Source organism: Taeniopygia guttata, chromosome 3, assembly GCF_048771995.1.
Source record: "Taeniopygia guttata chromosome 3, bTaeGut7.mat, whole genome shotgun sequence".
In the NCBI taxonomy this organism is placed as follows: domain Eukaryota; kingdom Metazoa; phylum Chordata; class Aves; order Passeriformes; family Estrildidae; genus Taeniopygia; species Taeniopygia guttata.
Window position 1 is genome coordinate 74362703 of NC_133027.1, and position 20464 is coordinate 74383166.

The following is a 20464-nucleotide window of genomic DNA, read 5'->3' on the forward strand; positions in this document are numbered from 1 at the left end:
GGGCCAGGTACATTCACTTAAGAACAAACTGAGAAATGAAATGAGTAGTGTAAATGCTATTTAGGAAACAAAAAGCAAAACAGAAAAAGAAAGTAAAAAAAAAAAAAAAAAAAAAAAAAGCTGAACAGCCTTAAACCCGTAAAAGAAGGCACCTCTGTGCATGCTGCCTGCTGGCTGGGAACAGCCCTTGGCCCATCTTTTCACTGAGCCACATAGATGCAGTCCTCAAGTGAGCACAGCTGGCCAGTACCCAAAGTGTAACAGGGAGCATTTACCACCTTACCTGCCTGGGCTCATACTGTCGCCTTGCATTGCTTAACTAACTCGGGCAGACATAGCATGTGTTTCTTTCTGAGCAGTTTAAAAACAATTATTTGCTTTTCCACTTCTTGCATGTTTTGTTCCTTAAGCTATGTTGGACCAGATTTCCTGTGGAGCATTTGTGTGTGCATGTGGTTAATCCCTATCACAGGTGGTATTTTAACAGTCCTAACTATTAAAAAACACAAGTAGTATTTCTCAGCCTTCAACAAACATTTATTTATTATCTTTGTAATCTCATTGCACAGTGAATGTCTGTGTCAAGCAAGTGGCAAATCTCCAGAACTTCAGAATTAAGATTTTGTTTGGAAAAGTATCCAAAAATGTGGATGTTCATCTACAGTGTACACAGATTATTTTAGAATTTAGAAACTCCAAAAGTAGGCTGGAAATTTTATAACATTTTAACTTCTTATAGCATTTCCAAGCTTAGCAATAGATTCCAGCAAAGGCTATAAGTGGACTTAAAATTAAAAAAAAAAAACCCATAAAATTAATGTCTTCAGAAAAAAAAAAAACAAACCTAACAGAACAATCTATTTTGATGCTTGTTTTGTTAAAGGTGGTTTGTCTTTCAGAAATGAGAGGAAGGTTCAGGGTTCATTCATTGTCAGGTTTGTTTAAACTGTTTTGATCTCTGCTGCAGTCATCAGGAGCTAGAATAGAAGTACAAGGGAAAAAATTGTTTAAATGCTGCCGCTTCATTGTGATCTTTTAAGAGCTAGGATTTAAAAATAATTTTCTTTGCAATGCTAAAGAATCACCTGGGCTGAGTGCTCTTGCTGTGAATGGAACTTGAATTAGAAAGGAAACCAGCACACACAGAGAAAACTATTCCTTTGTACTTTTATTATTTAGGTGTTCAAACCCAAATAGATGAGAAAAATGTTGACAATAGGTGAGAAAGAGAAAAAAGAGTCAAGAAAAATTTTCCTTTCAAAGGAAAAAAGAAACAGAGAAAGTAGACATCAGTCTGGTACTCATTCAAAATTGCTTATGGATGTTAAATCACAGTTCTGAATATCTAAACAAGAAACGATGGACTCAAAATTATTCCAAAAGGCTGTCAACATAAACTATCATGGTCTTTAGATTTCTACTGAATACACTGAACCAAACAAAGAGCTAGTCATCATTAAATTTATTAAAATAGAAAACCTGGAAATATTTAGTTTTTAGAGAATATTTTTGTGAGGTGAATAAGGATTTTTTTTGGAAGACAGGAGGAGACAGACTTAAGATTGCCTTTTTTGATCAATTGTGGGTGATTATTATGGCACAGATTTAAAGTTGTGAAGTCTCTACCAGGAATCACCTCTTTTCTCCCTTCAGAACATTCACATGAAAACATGCATGCTTTTTTCCCTTTTACCTGCAAGCTTAAAACTTGTTTCAAAACCAATGCTTTAATGAGGAGTTAGGGTGGGTGTCTGTTTTTTCAGAGGTACAGACAAACACTTCCAACAGGATCTGTTCTTATTTCTACATAGAATGAAAGTACGTTCTGAAACCTTGAAAGTTGCTCTCTAATGAAACATCACTTTTGGGTTAACCCTACTAAAACAACTACCCTCTTCTTTTTGATCAAGCATCACCTGCAAAAACAAATTTTACCACTCAAAAGCAACTGGCTCTAAAGGTCTTAATCCGTGCACTTCCTTGGCTCTATCAAGATGTTTGATATGACTATCAGAACTAGCCCTAGCAACGCTAAAACTGAAACTGCAGCTAGGCCAATGAATCATCTTTTTCTTCTTTAAGACTTGTTTTTACAGCTTGAAATATTTCTGATGATCACAGCTGTAAGTAGGAATAAAGACACTGGTCACTTCAAAATTTAAGACTGCTTTACTGAATAAGAAATACCATGAAGATGTAAAACTAAAAGAGCAATTTTCTCTCACTGATACTGACTAAGTGCATTATTGGCAAATATCTGCCTATTACCAATCAAAGGAAAAAAAACCCCATTTGATTGACGAGAACATGCTGTGTACCTGTTATCAGCAATATTTAAGGTGCCTAAGGTGTCTAATTCCAAATCTACAATTCTACTGTATGCATTAATAAATAAACAGCAAATGAGTACTCCTCCAAATTGCAGCCATTGACTGCAGCAAAATTTGACATCATCAGTGAGGAAACCTTCAGCAGAGCAATTCTCATCTTAATGAATAGAATTTCTTGCAGACAACTTTTTCAATACAGTATTAAAAACAATAAAGAAAAACACTCAAAACTAATTTCCATAAAGCTCTAATGTATAAAAGGAACAAATACCAAGTGCACAATAATTGTCTCTGTCATTCATGAGTGTAACAAAAGCTTTGGCTCAGGTAGCTTCATTATGTTATCCTTGCTCACCACAGTAAATAGATCCATCACGTAGTACAATGGTTTACTATGAAAGTGCTGAAGAATGAGGATACTGTTTCATCCAGGCAGAAGATGAGACAGAATGTCTCTTTGAAGCAGTCTTGATGCTTCAGAGGTTTGCAGGAGCTAATGGAGAGAGATGATGTAGAAAATTGCCTCCTGCAGGTTGAATTGGTGTGGTCCCTGCAGTTTTCTTTCCCCCACCCCTACCTCCACTCCCTGCCATTCTCTTTAGGACAGAGGGAAAAGTAAATCTTTATGAACACTGCTATTCTTACATATTATTCTTAAATCTCCTTTAGAAATATCACTGTGTGGGGAATTACCTTCAGAAGGAAGGTGCATTGTCTAGCACCATGCTACTCTAAAAGTTGAAAGATTTAACTGCAGATATTTTGTTTGGCTGCTTGTCACCGAAATTCTCTAAACAGAGATCAGAAGTAAAGGAGTGGATGATACAGGCACGAATGGCCTGTGAGGGGTCTATCCATACACATTTTTTTGGTTTTCACCTTTTCTCACTCAACTCACCCTACCACCATCACCCTTGCCACACTACGTGATTGCAGTTAGGAAATACAAGACTTAAATTGGCCATCTCAAACGCAAAATACCAAATTGTACTAGACAGGAAACCTTGCAAGATAACTACTTTAAGAGTTTATCTGAACCTGCCAGTGATATGGTCCTTCTGAACAAGGACCTGGCCATGCAATTTCTTTAATAATAACTTATTGAAAAATAAGTGAATTTGGGAGTCACAACTTTGATGAAGGCTCAAGATTAATTTATCTTTAGATATAATATTGTTATAGAAGTAATAGGATTGATTTCAACCCATTTGCTTTTAAAAAGCTCTTCAAGTCCAGCACTCCTGGTTTTAAATTCACAGACATTTCAAACACTATTTTAGGGTCTATTTTTTTTCATTATGGTCAAGGGAAATTTTGATTTTTCTCACCTTTGCAGTTGCCTCGGTAGGCTATTTCCAGCTGAGGGTCTTTGCATTTTGCTCGTTGAAACTCACACCGGGACAGAAAAGTTCTTCCATCAGACGCACAGAGTGATTTCTGAGGGGAACCTGCACAATCCAGGCTGCATTCTCTGTCTTTGTCTTGGTCCACTCTCAAAAACTAGGGAAAAAAAAAAATTAATGCTGTAGGAATGCTATTCCCATGTGAAAACTGCTCTGTGGTCTCCTTCCCCAGCAAAGACATACAAATATTATCCAAAACTGAAAAGAAAGTTCTGCCTTTTTTTGGTATTCAGATCCAAGCTGATTCATTATATCTGGGGTTTTTCCACTGCTGCTGTGAAATGGCAGTGATTGCAACATCTCCACAACATACACTAAATCCAGTATCACAATTGGGAACTCTCTGAATCCCTTTCAACCATTATGAACCTCAAAACGGTAACTTGGAGTTTTTGAAGTGAAAATGGTGATTGAAACATTCTTCACAACAAAAATGAGACAGCAATGGATGCTTGTCTATTTTATTAGCTATGTATTAATTATTCTACAGTGACAAGCCGAAAAGTCTGTTCTAAGATCCAAGTAAGATTTTTAAAATAAATATCCTCATTGTGGATTTCAGTGCATCTCTTTCTAGTTTTGACACAAAGTACACTGAACCCGACCTAATTGTTCATCCCTCCAATGCCAAGACAGCAAGGCTGATGAGTTTGACATCATCCTTGGCACTGTGAAAAGAAGGAGCTTCTCACCCTGCAACACGCTGCCAAAAAAAAACCCCAATCAGATCTGATGCCACTACATGCCAGCCAAAAACAAAGACAGATAAAACCAAAGGTAATACTTTATCTTCTGAGCTCTTGAAAAGATGACACTAGGGAGAAGGTGAACTCAGTAAGTACTCAGATGAATTTCTCTCTTTCTGCTTCTTCTGCACAAAACTAAGCAAAGCATACAGCTGCCAGGAGGTAATCATTGTCCTAAGCATCATGAGGTGCCAAAGAAAAGATCTGCATCCAGCTAAAGCCCTTTTTTCATTGGTTCTAATTCATCATTACAAACCTCAGGTAGAGAAAATTTTGAACTTCAGATGAGAAATTAAATTAGGAGGAGCGAAATTTCAAGGGGAAAAAAAAAGAGAGAGCAAAAAGAGGAGGATCGGGGATTAAATTTTTTTTTTAAGATTGCTACATATAGCTCCCCTGCATTTTATTACACATAAGAAATATATAAAAAGAGTTATAAATCTCCATAACTTTCATACTTAAAACTGTGGTCTATTTCCATTTCCTACCATTTAATGTGAGGAAATACAGATGCCTTTCTGGAGAGTCTGCATGAAAATTGAGAGATTATCTCAAAGGTATCACTTTAAAATAATAGTCATATGGTTGGATTTTTATCAGAATTTTTATATTTTAGTGGCACACTAAGATGAAAAGGAAAGCTTCCTTTTCCCAATGTTTTTGAGCAATTTTTCACTTTTAGGAATATTTAACTTCAGAAGTAAATTACTCACAAATTACACACAATTTATTTTGCAGCTCCTTCTTGCCAACAGAAATTGATAATTAGGTGAGCTGTGTGGGAAGGGAGAAAAACTGAAGTCATCTCCCTTTACCTGCGCAATGAGTAACAGTGAAGGCAGATATCCATGGCTCTGAACACCCTCCAAACCATATTGGTCTCCAGGGCTTGCCTGGGTGCCCTGATGAGCTGCACTGTGGGAGCCCTGTGAGGTTGTCCTAGCTTCCCTTTCTTGCCTGGCAGGCATCTGCAGGACTCTGAGATTAGGCCTACCTAGGACTTTGAAAAGGATTTCTCAATGAAAAATGGACTCCATGGAGCCCCTGGCAAACAAAAATGGATCCAGTCCTCTGCTTTACCTCTGACTTCCCCTGAGGATTTCGTGATGGTAAGTCAAACGATCTCCCTCTTTCTATTCTGAGAAATAAGGAATACAGCCTTTCTGTGTGTAGAAGACTACCCCTCTGTAATGGCTAGGCACTTTTCCACCCTTAACTTACCCTCAGCAACATCCCCCTTGAGCAAAGAATTAGTTTTCAAAAGCACAGGAAGGCTTTGTGACCCACAGAAAATCATGCAGCAGATCAGAGGACTGAACCCAGGCACCAGAAGTAAATCAGACACAGAGCAGCAGTCTAGTTCCTGTACCATTTTTCCCCCAGAGTTTCTTCATTTGTTCTGTTTTGAACTGTTGCAGGAGTTAATATGGGTATGCCTGACAGTAACACTGTGGACAGAAAATCCCCTAAATTGTCTGAGGAACAAAATCCACTCCCTTGAGAGTATGATAGCTCACAGATAAAGCTGTATTTTAGAGGGCATTTATCCAAAGAGTTTTATTTAAGTATTTTATTATTTAAAAGTCTTAAAGAAGATTAGGGCAAATTAAGGGTTCAAGGATATTCAAGCAACCTGGAAAAGCAGAGGATGAAGACAAAACCACTTGAATAGATTATTGGTTAGCCAAACCTCACTGGAGAATTTGGGTTGTACATGTAAACAATTTCCACCAACCTAGGATCCCAACTGAGGGATTTAAGAGCAGGAAGGACAAAAGGGCAAGCAATTTTAAGGAAAGACAGCGTGAAAGAGAGACTAGAAAATGTATTTGGAAAAAAAACATACAGAAAGTATGTGACTGACATTTGGAAAACACTTCCTTGTCATCTTTACTGCAGCAGTATAGGATGGCACAAATCAAAATCAGTATTACTTGCTTATATAGCCAAAGGAATTGATGAACACATTGAAAACTAATGCTGAAACAAGAAAGGGCTATGGACTTTCTCATATTTGCTACTTGTGCAAACAAGAGCAAGCATAGTCAATGGCAGAAAAGCTGGGATCACATTAGTGCACATCTTAGAACTCTACTTTCCTATGAAAATAGTCCTTTTAATTAAAATAAGACATAGCTTTTGACCTATAGGACAGGATGGAATTTTGATTAAAATAGTTTAGAGAGAGAGAAAAATGGTTCAATACGAACCAGAAAGTGACGCACTCTCAGTAGTGGTTCATCTATTTCTGTCTTTGAATTTATTTAACAAACAAATGTGTTATTGTACAAACACGTGATTCACTGAAAGACAAGCTTAAAGCAGCATTTCTGTTGAATGCTGGCAATGATTGAAATTAGGCCAACAACAGCTGACCAATCTGAGATGGAATTATTTTGAACAACCAGCAGAAAGTGGACAATTATGGTTAAACCCTATTAAAAAGCAAAACACTTTTAACTGAGAGATGTTCTTGCCCTGATGACACAGAAACCAGCCTAGTCATGTTTCAAAAAATTGGTTTCAACTAAAAGTTATTCCACACATTAAGAGGCACGACTCAGCTGGAATCGCTGTAACTTATCTTCTCCTTTACATTTCAGTATCATTCATTTCAGCCTTTCCAAAGCACTAAATCTGACAAGACCCAGCTTCCAAAGGACTTACTATTCTGTACTAGGCACTGCTTTAAATTCTCATGTAGTATTTCTGAGAAGAAAAAATGATAGTGGGTCTATAGCAGAAAAAATATTTGATTTTAGGTTTACCTCATTAATAAAAGTTAATCATTAAAGTTACTAGATATGTGTACCCATTTAACAGGTAAAAGCATTTCTGAAATATCATTTACTGTCATATATTTCTGGCATTATGGAATTCCAGGGTTTTCCTTCACTGTCTCACACTTCAAAGAATCTTAATGCTGGATGAAATGTATCACTGATGATCCCAGTGATCTTTCATCTGTTACTGAAGTTCAGAGTATGAAATAGTAGACACATGAAACCTTGCTTAAACTGGAGAAAAATATTTCTGCTCTGTTTTTTGCTGTTTTGTGCTCTGATTTTTTCTGTTTTATGCTTTATTTATCTTTCCCCTTTGTTTTCGTCACTGGTGCCACATCTGGGCTATGGACAGTCAGGACACTTATTTCTTCAACCACAAGCAATATGTTGCAGTCAATGAGAAAGTTTTCCAGTACCTTAAGAATAAAAAAATTATGGTTTCCTTACTGCGCTACTAAACTATTTTGATAAATATTATGCATATATAACTTGCTCACTGCTATGGTGTAACGTATCTGTACCTCACATATATCTTTACCTTATGCTCACTCTTATACAGGGATTCAGTGCCATTCCCACTGGTCTATACCCTGCAACTACATTCATCACAAGGGCAGAAAAGGTCTTCAGATAAAACTGAGTCACACTTTGCATTTCTGGTGCACAGATCTGTGACCCCCACCCTTTGTACTTCAGGGAAACTCTCCTTGCTTCTTAGCAGATGACAGAGTATAAGGTGAGAAAAGCGGTGCTTGGCTGGAGAGCCAACAATGGATACACCTGGAAACAGAACTGCCAGCCCAAGAAAGCAGAAGAGTCAAGAGTAGTGTTACAGTCTGGCCATGGGGAGCACCAGCATCTCGCTGCATTGGAAGAAAAGCTGACAACAGACGCACTTAGGCTGAGGCATAAAGATTAATTATTGGCTCTGGCTCAAAACCTCTTAAACATTAATGGGAAATGCTCTACTCTAAATTTCATAATATAGTGCATAGTTGTGGATTTTGTCTTTTATTTGATGCCACTGTTTGATTAATCTGAGCAAAGCAGGACTGTTTTCCCCGTTTTTTTGTTTTTTCCTTAAATTTGGGTCAGCTTATCTCTAATACTTGCAGTCCTGTAGAGATATCATCAATGCAAACAGGCTGCACATAAAGCATAACTCATAAACATGCTAAACCTATTTTTAATTTGCCCTAATATAAGTTTTCCTAATAAAGCTGAAGACCAGGAAACCACTTTTTCTGTCTGTGCATAGAAACCTTCATTCTTTTCTGTAACACTAGCTTCGAGTTTATGGACTATGAAAAAGACAGACATTCAGTTCCATGGATTTGGATAGCTCATCCGAGGTTTTTAACTAATCTTTCTGCAATTTACAGATTCCTTCAGTTTTGACTGGACCTATATATCCTCCACTGACATTAGGTATTTAAGCACATTCACAAAAGGTTTTTATTTGATTTTTTTTTTTGTGGACACCTTATAACTGATATACAAATTTCCCCTTTGACCAAGTGAATGCTACTTTCAGAATCTAAAATACAGTTCAAGATTGGTTGTAAAACAGGAGACTAACACCTTATCTTCGAGGGCTGAAGGCCAAAACGACCTGAAAAACAAACAGAATATAGAAAATGGATGCTAGACATCACTGATTTGCTTGGAAAAACCTACTGCAGACTACAGCTTTGAAAGGCAATTTCTTTATTCTGCATCTGGTTACTGTGAGATGTTGAATATAATGGTCTGACTTCCCTGCTGCTGGCATGGGAGGTCTGCAAACAAACTATGGAACAGTGCAATCTAAAGTGGCTCTGTGCTGAGAGCTTTGTGCTGGTGAAAAATGAGCTGATTTGCAGTGATTTATGTAGTCATGCTGTTTCTGTCTGATAGCTGCCTGACAGGCAGATGTAGAAATCTCCAAGCTACGAATATTTTGTTCCCTCTGGACTTGTCTACAATGGAAAAATGAGTTAGACAACAACTCATGTGTGTGTGTGTGTGTGTGTGTGTGTGTGTGTGTGTGTGTGTGTGTGTGTGCCTGTGTGTGTGTTTGTCTGCATACATATGCAAGTTATAATCTGTAAAGACATATTCCCATGTGTATTTCAGAAAAAGGCAATGATGTTTAAATATCCACGCTACACTCTGCCTTAGAGAGCATTCCAATCAGCTAGTCTGTCTCAATCTGCTTCACTGAAACACCACTAATTTTTTAAATGTTTATTTCTTTATTCTTCTCCCAAGGAATGAAGCAGAAGGTGATCTTCATGGGTCCCTTCCAACTCATATTCTATGATTCTAAAGTAAATTTTCAGAACAAACTCTACTCTCATTCCAATGCCATGGGAAAGCATTCAGCCCTAGCACTGAAATGGATGGAAATCTTAAGTTCTCCTTATCCCTGTTATTAAGGACAGTACTAGAAGATGCCTTCAAAATACCTGCTCTGTATAACTGCTGTACTCAACCAATATTAGATTTGTTCACCTTGTGCTGTCCCATTGAAGCAAAATAGTTCTTAATGACTCTTCCATGACAAACCCAGAGCTGTGTACTTGAAATTGTTACCTCCTTTTATTCACAAACATGCAGGTTATCACCATTAAGGTTAAGCTTGCATGGAGGAATTTACACAGAAGCCATCACACACTGGTCCTGTGCAGCCTTAAGAAAAAATTACTGCAAGGAGACCTCATTAATATTATGAATACCTAAAGGTGGGTGTCAAGAAATAGGACAAGAAGAAATGGGCAGAAAGTGATGCACAGAAAGCTCCACTTGAACATGTGTGGGGGACTAAGCACTGGAACAGATTGTCCAGAGAAGATGTGGAGTATCTTTCATTGGGGATATTTGAGAAGCATCTGGATGCAATCCTGTGCAGAGTACTCTAGGAGAACCCTGCTTGAACAGCAAGACTGGACCAAAGGACCCACTGTGGTCCCTTCCAGCCTGACCCATTCTGCAATTCTGATACTTATCAGATACGATTCTGGTGAGCCAGAACATGACCATGCTTGTTATTACAGTGGGCAAGGCCATTTGCACTTACAGCAAAGAATCTCATTAAAACATTTCTGTCTCTTCTCAAGGGTTCATGGTGTGCATCAGAATGTTCCCATTATATTCCCCTGCCAGACAGGTGAACAGATTACTGACTTCAATGAAGTTATCTCAGACTTGAGAAAGAAATGAATATTTGTTCTTTAGACTTCATTATTCCTGTTTTCACAAAAAATTAGTGACCCAGCCACAAGGGTACAGAACTTTCCAGGGTAGCAAGCCATGATCATGGTCTCATAGTGTGGAACTAATTGTGTAGACTACAAAAATTAGATATTGGTAGATTTAAGATAACCTTCACCTGCCTTGGAAAAGGCAGATCATGTCCTAAAAACATCCCTTCTATGTTATGAGCTGGAGAGTCTGATAAACTATCTCTCTTGTAGTAATAACCTATCCCATAGTGTCAAAAAAACCAAAGGGGAACAAACTCTCAAAGTCCCAGGTTTCACAAAACTAAAATAGAGGTGGACTCTAGGTTTCAAAAATAATTTTATCAAAGATCTCCCATAGGTTGTGCATTTGCAGGGGTACACAGGAGGCAGAACTGTCTCTAATACCTGCTGAGACACTGTTTTATTGAAAAGGGCCATGTTAAATCTTTGCACACAGACACCCTCCACCACCACTACCTTTGCTTCATCATATTTCATGAAACTTTTCAAAAGTAACTGATGTATAGTCTCTTTCCCCAGAAAATTTATCCAGGATGGCTGAAATAAATTGCTAGGGTATGCAATTTCACTGAGTGGGAAGTTGGAGTTTGGGTTTGTTGGGTTTTGTTTTTTGTGTTGTGGTGGTGCTTGTGGTTTTTTGTTTTTTTTTTTTTAATCACGCAGTATTAGTACTCAAAGTCAGCTCCAAGTTACCTACATATCAATTAGAAGAGTGTTGCAATTTACTCCCTCAGTGCCTGGAAAGGAGTAAAGCTTTTGGAGCCTCATTGCCAAAATTACAGTCTCCTATTGTTACAACGAGCACAGAAAATTATTAAACAGGGTTATGCTTTGATTGATATGTTTTGCTTTGGCATGTTATTTTTTAAATGTTTATTGCTTTAACAGGTGTTTTTTTAAAGTGACCTCTGCTGTATTGATGGAGGGATGGGGGTGGGGGGGTGAATGTCAGCACATCCATCATTTCTTTTTACTGCTGCTTCACAAATTACTAAAAAAGGCAGAATATCTCAGTTGTGCAACTATGTAAACTAAGAAGGATTAGGCTGAAACTGAAGCAAACCATGACATACATGCTTTCAAGAAAGCATGGGTGCATGAATGCCAAAAAATGCTACAAGAACAATTCATCCAAATCTACTCTTTTTTCCTCTTTATGTCTTAAAAAGAAACTCAAAGGTAGTGAAACCATACCCCTTGAAGGGCTATTCTCTTCAGTAGCTTAATTCTAGATATGGTTCCATTCCTAGTAATGTACATATACAGACACCAACAGAAGCAGGCTTGGGCTCCAGCTGAGTAGCACTCAGCCATGGTGAATCACCCTTTCAGAAGGACCTTTCCCTGATTCATTCAAATGCTTCTATACTACAGTCTTTTCAAGCACAAAGCACTCACTTCAAATGAGTCACGCCAGAAGCTGCAAAATCTGAGCATCTGACCCCATACAACTAAAAATGTAATAATGGTCTTATTTTTCAAGACATGATAAATACTATAAGTGACCCTAAAACACACTTTATCTGACTACATTAATTCATTGCCAAGATGAGGATTCCTTCATATTTCATGAAACCGCTTATTTTTGCAAACTGATCCTAGTGTATTCACTTTAGAAGAAAACAGCCAACACATTTAATACTGTAGATATTTAGAAGTAATAAAAGTGCACCTCATCAAGGGCAAGTGATCTGCAACCTTTTATTTTCTTCAAAAAAACAGGTTAGCTGACTTTTCTGGGGTGAGAAAAATCTTCCTGTGATTTTTATTATAGTTATATTTAACTTCAGTTTAACATAAATAGCTGGATTTTTTTTCATTTTGCAGCATCCAGAAAGTTAAACTGTATTGAAACTTATGGTATGCATTGCCTGAAAACTGAATGTTAGCTAGGGATAGAAAGCATGACAGACTCGTACAGTGCTTAAAACAAGCTAGCACCATCTCTATGTACACGTAACGGTAAGACAGAGCTCAGCCTTTTCATTTTGTCAGTGCCCAGTGGCATCACTTCTCTTGGTTTCAGAGTATTACCAGCAAAGCATAGAGGTTCAACAGAGGCAAAAACCTACAGATATAAAGACCTTTGATTACCAAAGATAGGACAAACCAGCATAAATTTAAGTTGAAACTCAAATTGAAAGGGTTTCTAATCTGAAGGTATTCTGTTCTGCATCTACTACAATACACTAGTTGCTGGCTGTGTCATGTGTCCACTGCTCTGCATTTGTCCCAAGTCAGTGGTAACTTCATGCCCTTTATTCTTTGGTATTGTTATTCATAATCTTTTCTTTGGCGGGTCGCTGTCATTTATAGTGTTTCTTCTCAGTTGCCAGAAGTCACACAGAGAGAAAATAAACAGGGAAACAGTGGGATGCATTGTCTATGTATTGAATTATCCTCTAGTTTACTTAAGGTTTTCATAAGTACGACCAGCTTTCAGAATACAAGTGGGCTAGCACAACCATCCTGTTAGCCAGTTTCTTGAGACACAGCTAATCTGTTTGGCTGGTATCTTTCATAACCTCAGCAACAATTTGGGAAAATAGACAAGTTTTACTTCTTAGTGTTGTTTAAAGGCCGCTTGTTTGAAAAATACTTTGGCTTCCAAAATATTGAAAAGCTATTTTAAAATGCAAATAAAATCTAAGTGAGATCAACATTTCTATATTTGGGAGGTTTGTTTTAGATTAAAGAATATCAGTACACACCATTTAAAGTGTCTGAGGTAGCTTAAACCAATAAAATTAAAGGCAATGACTCAAAGAAGCTTTAGGTTAAACCTCTGTCACAAATTCCAGAAATCTCCAGCATAGAGAACACGCAAAACTCTGAAAATGAGCTTCTAGATGGTAATTTCCAGTGTAAGATATCATTTTTCCTGGAATCATGAAAGGGGGACTTCCAGCCCACCTTTGCTCTCCCCCCACTACATGCTGAAGCAGCACTCCAGCTGCAATTACACCGAGGGATATCAAAGACGAAAACTTCATAAGAAGCACTTACCTCTGTGAAAAGGAAATTGTCTATTAAAGGAATAGAGGGACCCCCTCAAAAACTAAAGTGAAACAGTGCTGGATGTTGCATTGCAGACTTGTAGGGAACAATCTCCCTTTGTGGAGGACAGACAGGCTCAACTAAACAGGGCTTTCCTATATCTGAATTTCTATGCAACTCTATTGAGTGCCTATCACGATCGGCAGGCAACTGGCCACTCTCCATATGGCCGGTTGCCTTCTCTTCCTAGGGAACTAAAGAACACAGGGGCATCTCAAATGACGAAGACACAGTATGAGACAATATCACAACAGAGCATTTCTTTTTATAATTTAAATCAAGTAAGCAACTGATTCACACAGGGCAGAAACTCGATAAGACATCAAAGGTCTAATCCCCAAGCCATAAAGTTAACTTGCTGACAATAACTGCAGAGCTCTCACTCTCTTACATTTATCACTGCCATCAGCTCCTTCAGAACAAAGTATTTGGGAAAGAAGGCAGGCAGCTAAGTCTGGGAGGCAGATTTTGCTCTTGCTAAACTGCTGATCTTAAAATAACATGTTGCTAGGTTTAAATACTGTCATCTTTAAAAAGAGGAATCATGCTAAAAGCAGAGGGTATAATAGTACACATTTAGAATATACAAGGGTTTAACAAGCCAGTCTAATGAAAACAAAAAACACTTTCCACAGAGACACAAGAACCTGTAAGCAGTTTTCTCAAACCACTGGCAGCTCTATTTCCTCTCAAGTTTGAAGTTTTATGGAACTCTTGTATGTTTGTTTGTATGTTGGGCAAAACCATTTTTCCTTTAATTTAAACCATTGTTTTCCAAGGGAAAAAAAGTCATTAGGAAGCCATTTATTTCTAATTATTATGAGGACTTTTTCAAAAGAAAAAACCCTTAAATATGAAAGACAAAATTTTGTGTGATTCTAGCAGTGGATAAAAGAGGTCAACAAACCATGATCCAAACCAGACATAAAAGAATTTTTCCCAGTTCAGTTTCACATTTTAAATGGCCGCTGCTTTCTTTGTCAGAACTTTTCTTTGCAGTTCTTTGCCTTCTACACACCAGTTGGCCAGTAGCTTTAAAATCTGTCATAAAAGATCATCCAGTAGTCCTAGGGATGTTGAATTGTCATGCTAACAGTACAACCCATTACTCTCTTTCCACCACAGACCCAAATGTGTGAGATTTCTTGATAGCATAAGAAATTATTATGGATGACAAATTAAATGGAGGAGAATTTGAAGAGCTTCCATTTGGGTTCCGTGAGCAAAGACCTCCCAACAGTTGGTGCAGTACCAAAAACAAATACCCAAAAAGGGTGTAATGACAGTCACACATACTGTCTTGTAGATGAAGAATCAACAATAGAAGAGACTACTGCATTTCAGAAGTAAAAATAAAAATGCTGGATTTAAACATAGTGGACCTGAGAACACACTGAATAAGACTATAACAATTTATTGAGATCCTTTTCTAATAAAAATCACCAACATCAAAGATTTTGAGATTTTGTAGAGTTTGGGGGTTTTTAATGTTATGCAATCAGAATTAATTTTTGCATGCTGGAAAAAGACTAGACACTATATTTGTGATAAGAAAATGCTTGTAAGTACTTTGAAAATACAATAGATAAAGAATCCCAGATCTCTAAAGAACAGGTATTTGATTTTAATCATATTTTCTCTCACCCCAAAAAGTGAAAGAATTAAGGCCCACCAAGTTTCAGCTCTTATCAAGAGCTTATATTAACATCATATTTTTACAGCTCAATAGTGAAGATTTCTGCAATCCAAAGTCTCTGATGCAATATTTTGCATTTGTGGTTATACTTGAAAAATCAGAAAATATTTTCATCTCAGATTATTTTTGCTGGAAGCCTATAATTATCTCATGTTACAGATATGTTTTTATGCAGTGGAATTGACCAACAAAATATAGGCAGAGGTGGCACCTAGGAAATATTTTCCTATTTCACTGTGAAAAATGTCTCCCTGATATGGTTTTGCACAAATGATAGCATTTGGAAGAATATTTAGGACAGCCCACCCCCCTTCTAACAGGCAGACCCATCATACCAATTCCATATCCTTTTCTTCCCAATGTTACAAGTTGTTGCCTTCCTTGGAGCATGGACTCTTTCACAAATCTTACTTTGTCTTTTAGTGCTTGTGAGGTCAAATAGAGCAGCCTGAGCCACAGCTTTGTTTCTCTGTTGCACTCTGGAGTGGCCTGGAAAGCCAGCAGTCAGTTGGCTAGTTTTGACCACATCTCACTGACATGGGTGGAAGAAAAGAAATAGTGATGCCATTTTTAAAAAACTTAATCATTTTTCCTTGTCATATGCCTCACAGGAAAAAAAAAAAGAGCATATTACACAATAGATGCTAAGGCATTCTCACCTCCCTTTATGTTGTTGCCTGAGGAAAAGGAAGATCAGGTGAATGGACTAAGGACAATTGCTCATTCACCACCATTCTCTGCAGGGACAGCTAAGGAGAATTACAAGCTGCCCACCACAGGCTACTGATGCTCACTGTGGACAGCACTTAACCACATTTAAAGTAATCTGGATAAAAATGACCAATGACACTGTAAATATATATTCAGCCATTAATATGGCTTGGACTAGATGAACACAGGTATTTTTCACACACCTGGGCAAATGCAGATCACTGTTTAACTGTCCAGAAAACAGGAGAGTAAATGTTTTATGTGAATTCAGCATGTTCATATTTACTACAGAAGTGACCTTCTTCTCTTTAAGATGTAGGCCTGGGGGCATAAAATTTGTCCCTTATCTCCTAGAACAAATTGCCTTTGATACCTAAGCTATCCTTCTGTCAGCTGTACAGTGTCACTTGACCTGTTGGATGCCATACACTAAGCTTGTATCCCTAGCCATCTCCTGCAGCACCTGAGGGCCAGACCTTTCTTTTAATTAAAGTTCCCTGAGCTCTTTTACCTCTGCAATCTACACCACAGCTCTAGCCACAGCTTACTCAGAGCAACATCATTAGCTGACTGACACAACTGCCACAGACTGACACATCTGTCATGATCACAGTTTTGGACCTAGATTCACAGGTAGGAAAGTATGTTCTGCTATGAATTTGTCAGATATGAATAGTTGCCAAAGCATCACAGATTGCTGATGCAAACAACTCCAAATACTTTGTGGTATTTTCCATTATTGAAACAATTTACAGAAAATGGCTACACCTTTAAATAATTCTCTTGAATTCACATTTTAGAAAGCTAAAAATCTAAATCCTCTGCAGCTGCTGTTGATACCCAAATATACATTCACCCCAGAACTTTCCATTAAAGGAGAAAATTTCTGCTAGCATCAGTTTCCAGACAGTTAATTTAGTCACAGAGATGTGGTGACTTGTTCAAAAGTCAAAGAGGAAGTCTGTGGCAATGCTGGGAATTAAATACAGGACTCCAGAAACTCCTTCCTGTTTTTTAACCACATGTGTCATTCTTCCAAATGGTCTTTCCTACATAAGATTTAGTCATGGCTGAAATAATCCCAGTTCATTAACAAACCAAGGACATGGCAAGACAAAAAGTATGAGTCCTTCAAAACTGGCACATGAATTTTCTTGTTAAAAATATTTGAGGATATTTTGTAGACTATTTTATGACTCTTGTTTCAATTTACAAAAAAAAAAAAAAAAAAAAAACCAACAAAAACACCAGCTCTTCACTAAATGTCATTTTTAACACAATCTAGGATGATGTTCCCAGGAAAAACCACAGGCTGATCTGTTTGGATTCTACATGTTATTAATTCTCCCAAGTTTTGAACAGTGTGGTACTGATTGGTTTTTAGTTCTTTCAGGGGAAGTCCTGAATTCACAGCCTCTCAGAGTTCTCCACTTCTGAGCCTAAAAGAGCAGAGGAGAACAATAATAATTTCATTTATAAGAGATACATAATTGTAACTTTGCTTCTTGAAATAACCATGTCTCCTTCAAAATAAAGGCAATGTTTGTACTCTTTCTACCCACAATGAACTGACTAAATCACAGACAAGACATTTTATCTTAGTGGTTCTTTAGACCTCCCCTAACAAAAATCAGACTATCATTACTTGTGTTTGTAAAGCATTTCATAAACCATGAATGAAAAATACAATAAGAGCAGAATATTAAATAAGTGCCAAAGCCACAAGATCAGGCTCTAAACATGGCCTCAGACTTGACTTTTGCTTTAGTTCTCTGAGGCTTATTTATGGCTAAGCATTAATTACTTGTATTTTATATGTCAGCTTAGTGCAGTGTTTTATTTAGTTATGTGGTTTTTAGCTTTTAGGAGCACCTCAGTTTCCAGATACTTCTTTATGTAGCTGTCAGATACAGAGAAACAATGACAGCATTGTTAATATAGCCATCAAAACAGAATAGATATGATACATTAATGTTTCTATAGCAAACAGACACTGTTAAGTCAAAGGCATATTTTTCAAGGTTTTTCTAAACATTTTTCCTTACCACTAAAGTGTTTAAAAGCTATACCTCAGTGCTTCTTTGCAGCACTATTTCAACCAAATTGCAAACTGATCTGAGAAAAATAGGAAACACTTCGACCAAGGAGAGCATGTTCCTCAACATGGTTTTCATACTCAAACACCTCAATCTTTTCTTCTCACTGTTGGAAAAGCTGAGAAGATTAGCATGACAAGAAGCTGATGTCATAATTTATCTGCTTCACACAATGCTTTTAATATCACAAGAGCTTTCAGGTAATGAAAATAAATGACAGTAGGAAGCCTTGAACACAAAGTACATAAGCCTGTTAGCTGCTTTTAGAGGAGTGAAACTGCATATCGGCTAAACTCTCTCTCCTTGCACTAAAGGTTTTATTAAGGAAACTGGAATCTGCTTGAAGCTGAAAATGTTTTGTTTCTGTAAAATATTGTTGAACCACAAGAGGATCCAAGCTAACTAAATATGGAGCAAGACATGTTTTTGTATACCAGCCCAAAATATTCTCTTACTGATTCATTGGTAACTTATGACCGGTTTGGATATAATCTCAACCAACCATCCTTGGTCTTGGGAGGTGAAGTGACATGAGTCAACTGTAATTAATATGATAAAGAACAGCTCACTCTTATTGCTTAAGTCAGTCCAGTCAAAGCTTTGCTTTGTGCAACAATATTTCAGCTGCAATCTTTAGAAAAGGCAAATAGACACTCCACTCAGAAAAGGCCGTAGCATGCTCCACTTATCATACAACTCCTTTCTCCCCAGCTCAAAAGCACAGTACTCTTGTCCAGATGGAGCTGAAATATAGTATCATGTTTTCATGTGAAAGAACATATAAAAAAACAATAGACAAATACAATATTTTTTATGGTAGATGTGTTGCATATATAGCTTCATAAATTGTTGCTGCCCAATACTAAACATTCTTCCTTTTTCCAATTTCTAAAAATTATGCCAATCAAGAGGTACTCCAATATCTTTCAGCACAGCTGACATAACCCTACACAAGAACACAACTAAGACCTTGTTCTTTGGCTACAGGAATATCACATTCCAAAAACACAAAAACAAGCACTGGAAGTGACATAAAACTATTTAAAAATAGAGAAAATTATATTAATAAATTCAACCAGTGAATTTTAAGTCTATATTTAATAATTCCTGCAGAAGTACTGCAGACAAATGTCAGGTTTTAAGCTGGATCTTGAACTCCAGATAAAGGAGCAGGTGATCTGATGCAGACAATAGAAAGGAGATGGAGTCCAAAATTTATCTACTGTTAAGCATATATAAAATTCCAGAGCAAGTGTTAAATCTGGGGCAACTTGATTCTGAGCAATCAAGAGTCTAATTTAAACCTTTAAAACTTAACTAAGCTTTAGCTGTCAATGAGAGAGAATATACACCATTACCTAACTGTAAAGGTGTCTGTGTTTAAAGTTTTGGGGATGTACAGGTTTCCCCAATCACTACATGGGCTGATGTTTATATTTGAATTTTCCTCAGTTCTATTGTTTTGTTTTCATGTAATATGCAAGCTGGACACTTTTTATATAAAGTTGTGTTCTTGCACAGCATAAACAGGCTATCAGCTTGAATATTATGGAATTCTAGAATTCCTTGAGTTGGAAGAGACTCACAGGAATCATTGAGGCCCTGCACAGGAGCACTTAGAGAGTCACGCCATTGCCTAAGAGTGCTGTTCAAACACTTTTTGAACTCTGTTAGAGTTGATGCTGTGACCACTTCACTGGGGAGCTGTTCCAGCATCTGATCACCCTCTGTGTGAAAACCTTTCTAATATCCAACATAAATCTCCCCTGACACAACTTTGAACCATCCCTTGGGTCTTGTCACTGGTCCACAAGACTGAAGAGACCAGCACTTGTCCATCCTCTTCCTCTCACATGGAAGTTGTAACTGCAAGGAGGATTCCCTTCAGTCTCCTCTTCTGCAGGCTGAACAGACCAAGTGACCTCAGCTGCTACTCATACATCTTCCCTCCAGACCCTTCAAATCTTCGTAGTCTTCCTTTGGATGCTTTCTGATACCTTTGTATCTTTCTCATACTGTGGTGCCACTCCTCCTCTGATGAATAATGAATGACGTATTCTAAATAACAAAAAACTAGTGCTACAACAAACTTGTTTTTTCTATGTTACCTGCTTAAGCTGCTCTTAAGATACTGAAAGAACAACTTATATCTTACAAAATTCACCTGTGCTCTCAAAACAGTTTACATAGTCACATATTTTTGTACACAAAAAGAAAATCCCTACTGTTCCTTCCAGAATTCACACTGCTTGCAATCTTTGAAATACTGCTCTTCTCAAGGGGAAGCAGTCTATGATTGGTCATCCTTTCCTGCCTGAAAGTTACAAACTTGAATGGCAACTTAAAACGAAGTATCAGGATTTTTATATGCCTTGGTCAAGGCCTAGTATTTCA

The 20464-nt window shown here is 37.4% G+C and overlaps 1 protein-coding gene across 6 annotated transcripts in view; it reads right to left on the reverse strand.

Annotated features, from left to right (window-relative positions):
* The window catches only part of SMOC2 (SPARC related modular calcium binding 2), a 139669-nt gene that overhangs the window by 90865 nt on the left and 28340 nt on the right, over positions 1-20464 (reverse strand). For all 6 annotated transcript variants that reach the window (XM_041715236.2, XM_041715235.2, XM_041715231.2 and 3 more), the window contains exon 2: positions 3659-3830. In XM_041715236.2, the coding sequence (XP_041571170.2) occupies positions 3659-3830 (172 nt within the window). The remainder of the gene's footprint in view (positions 1-3658; positions 3831-20464) is intronic.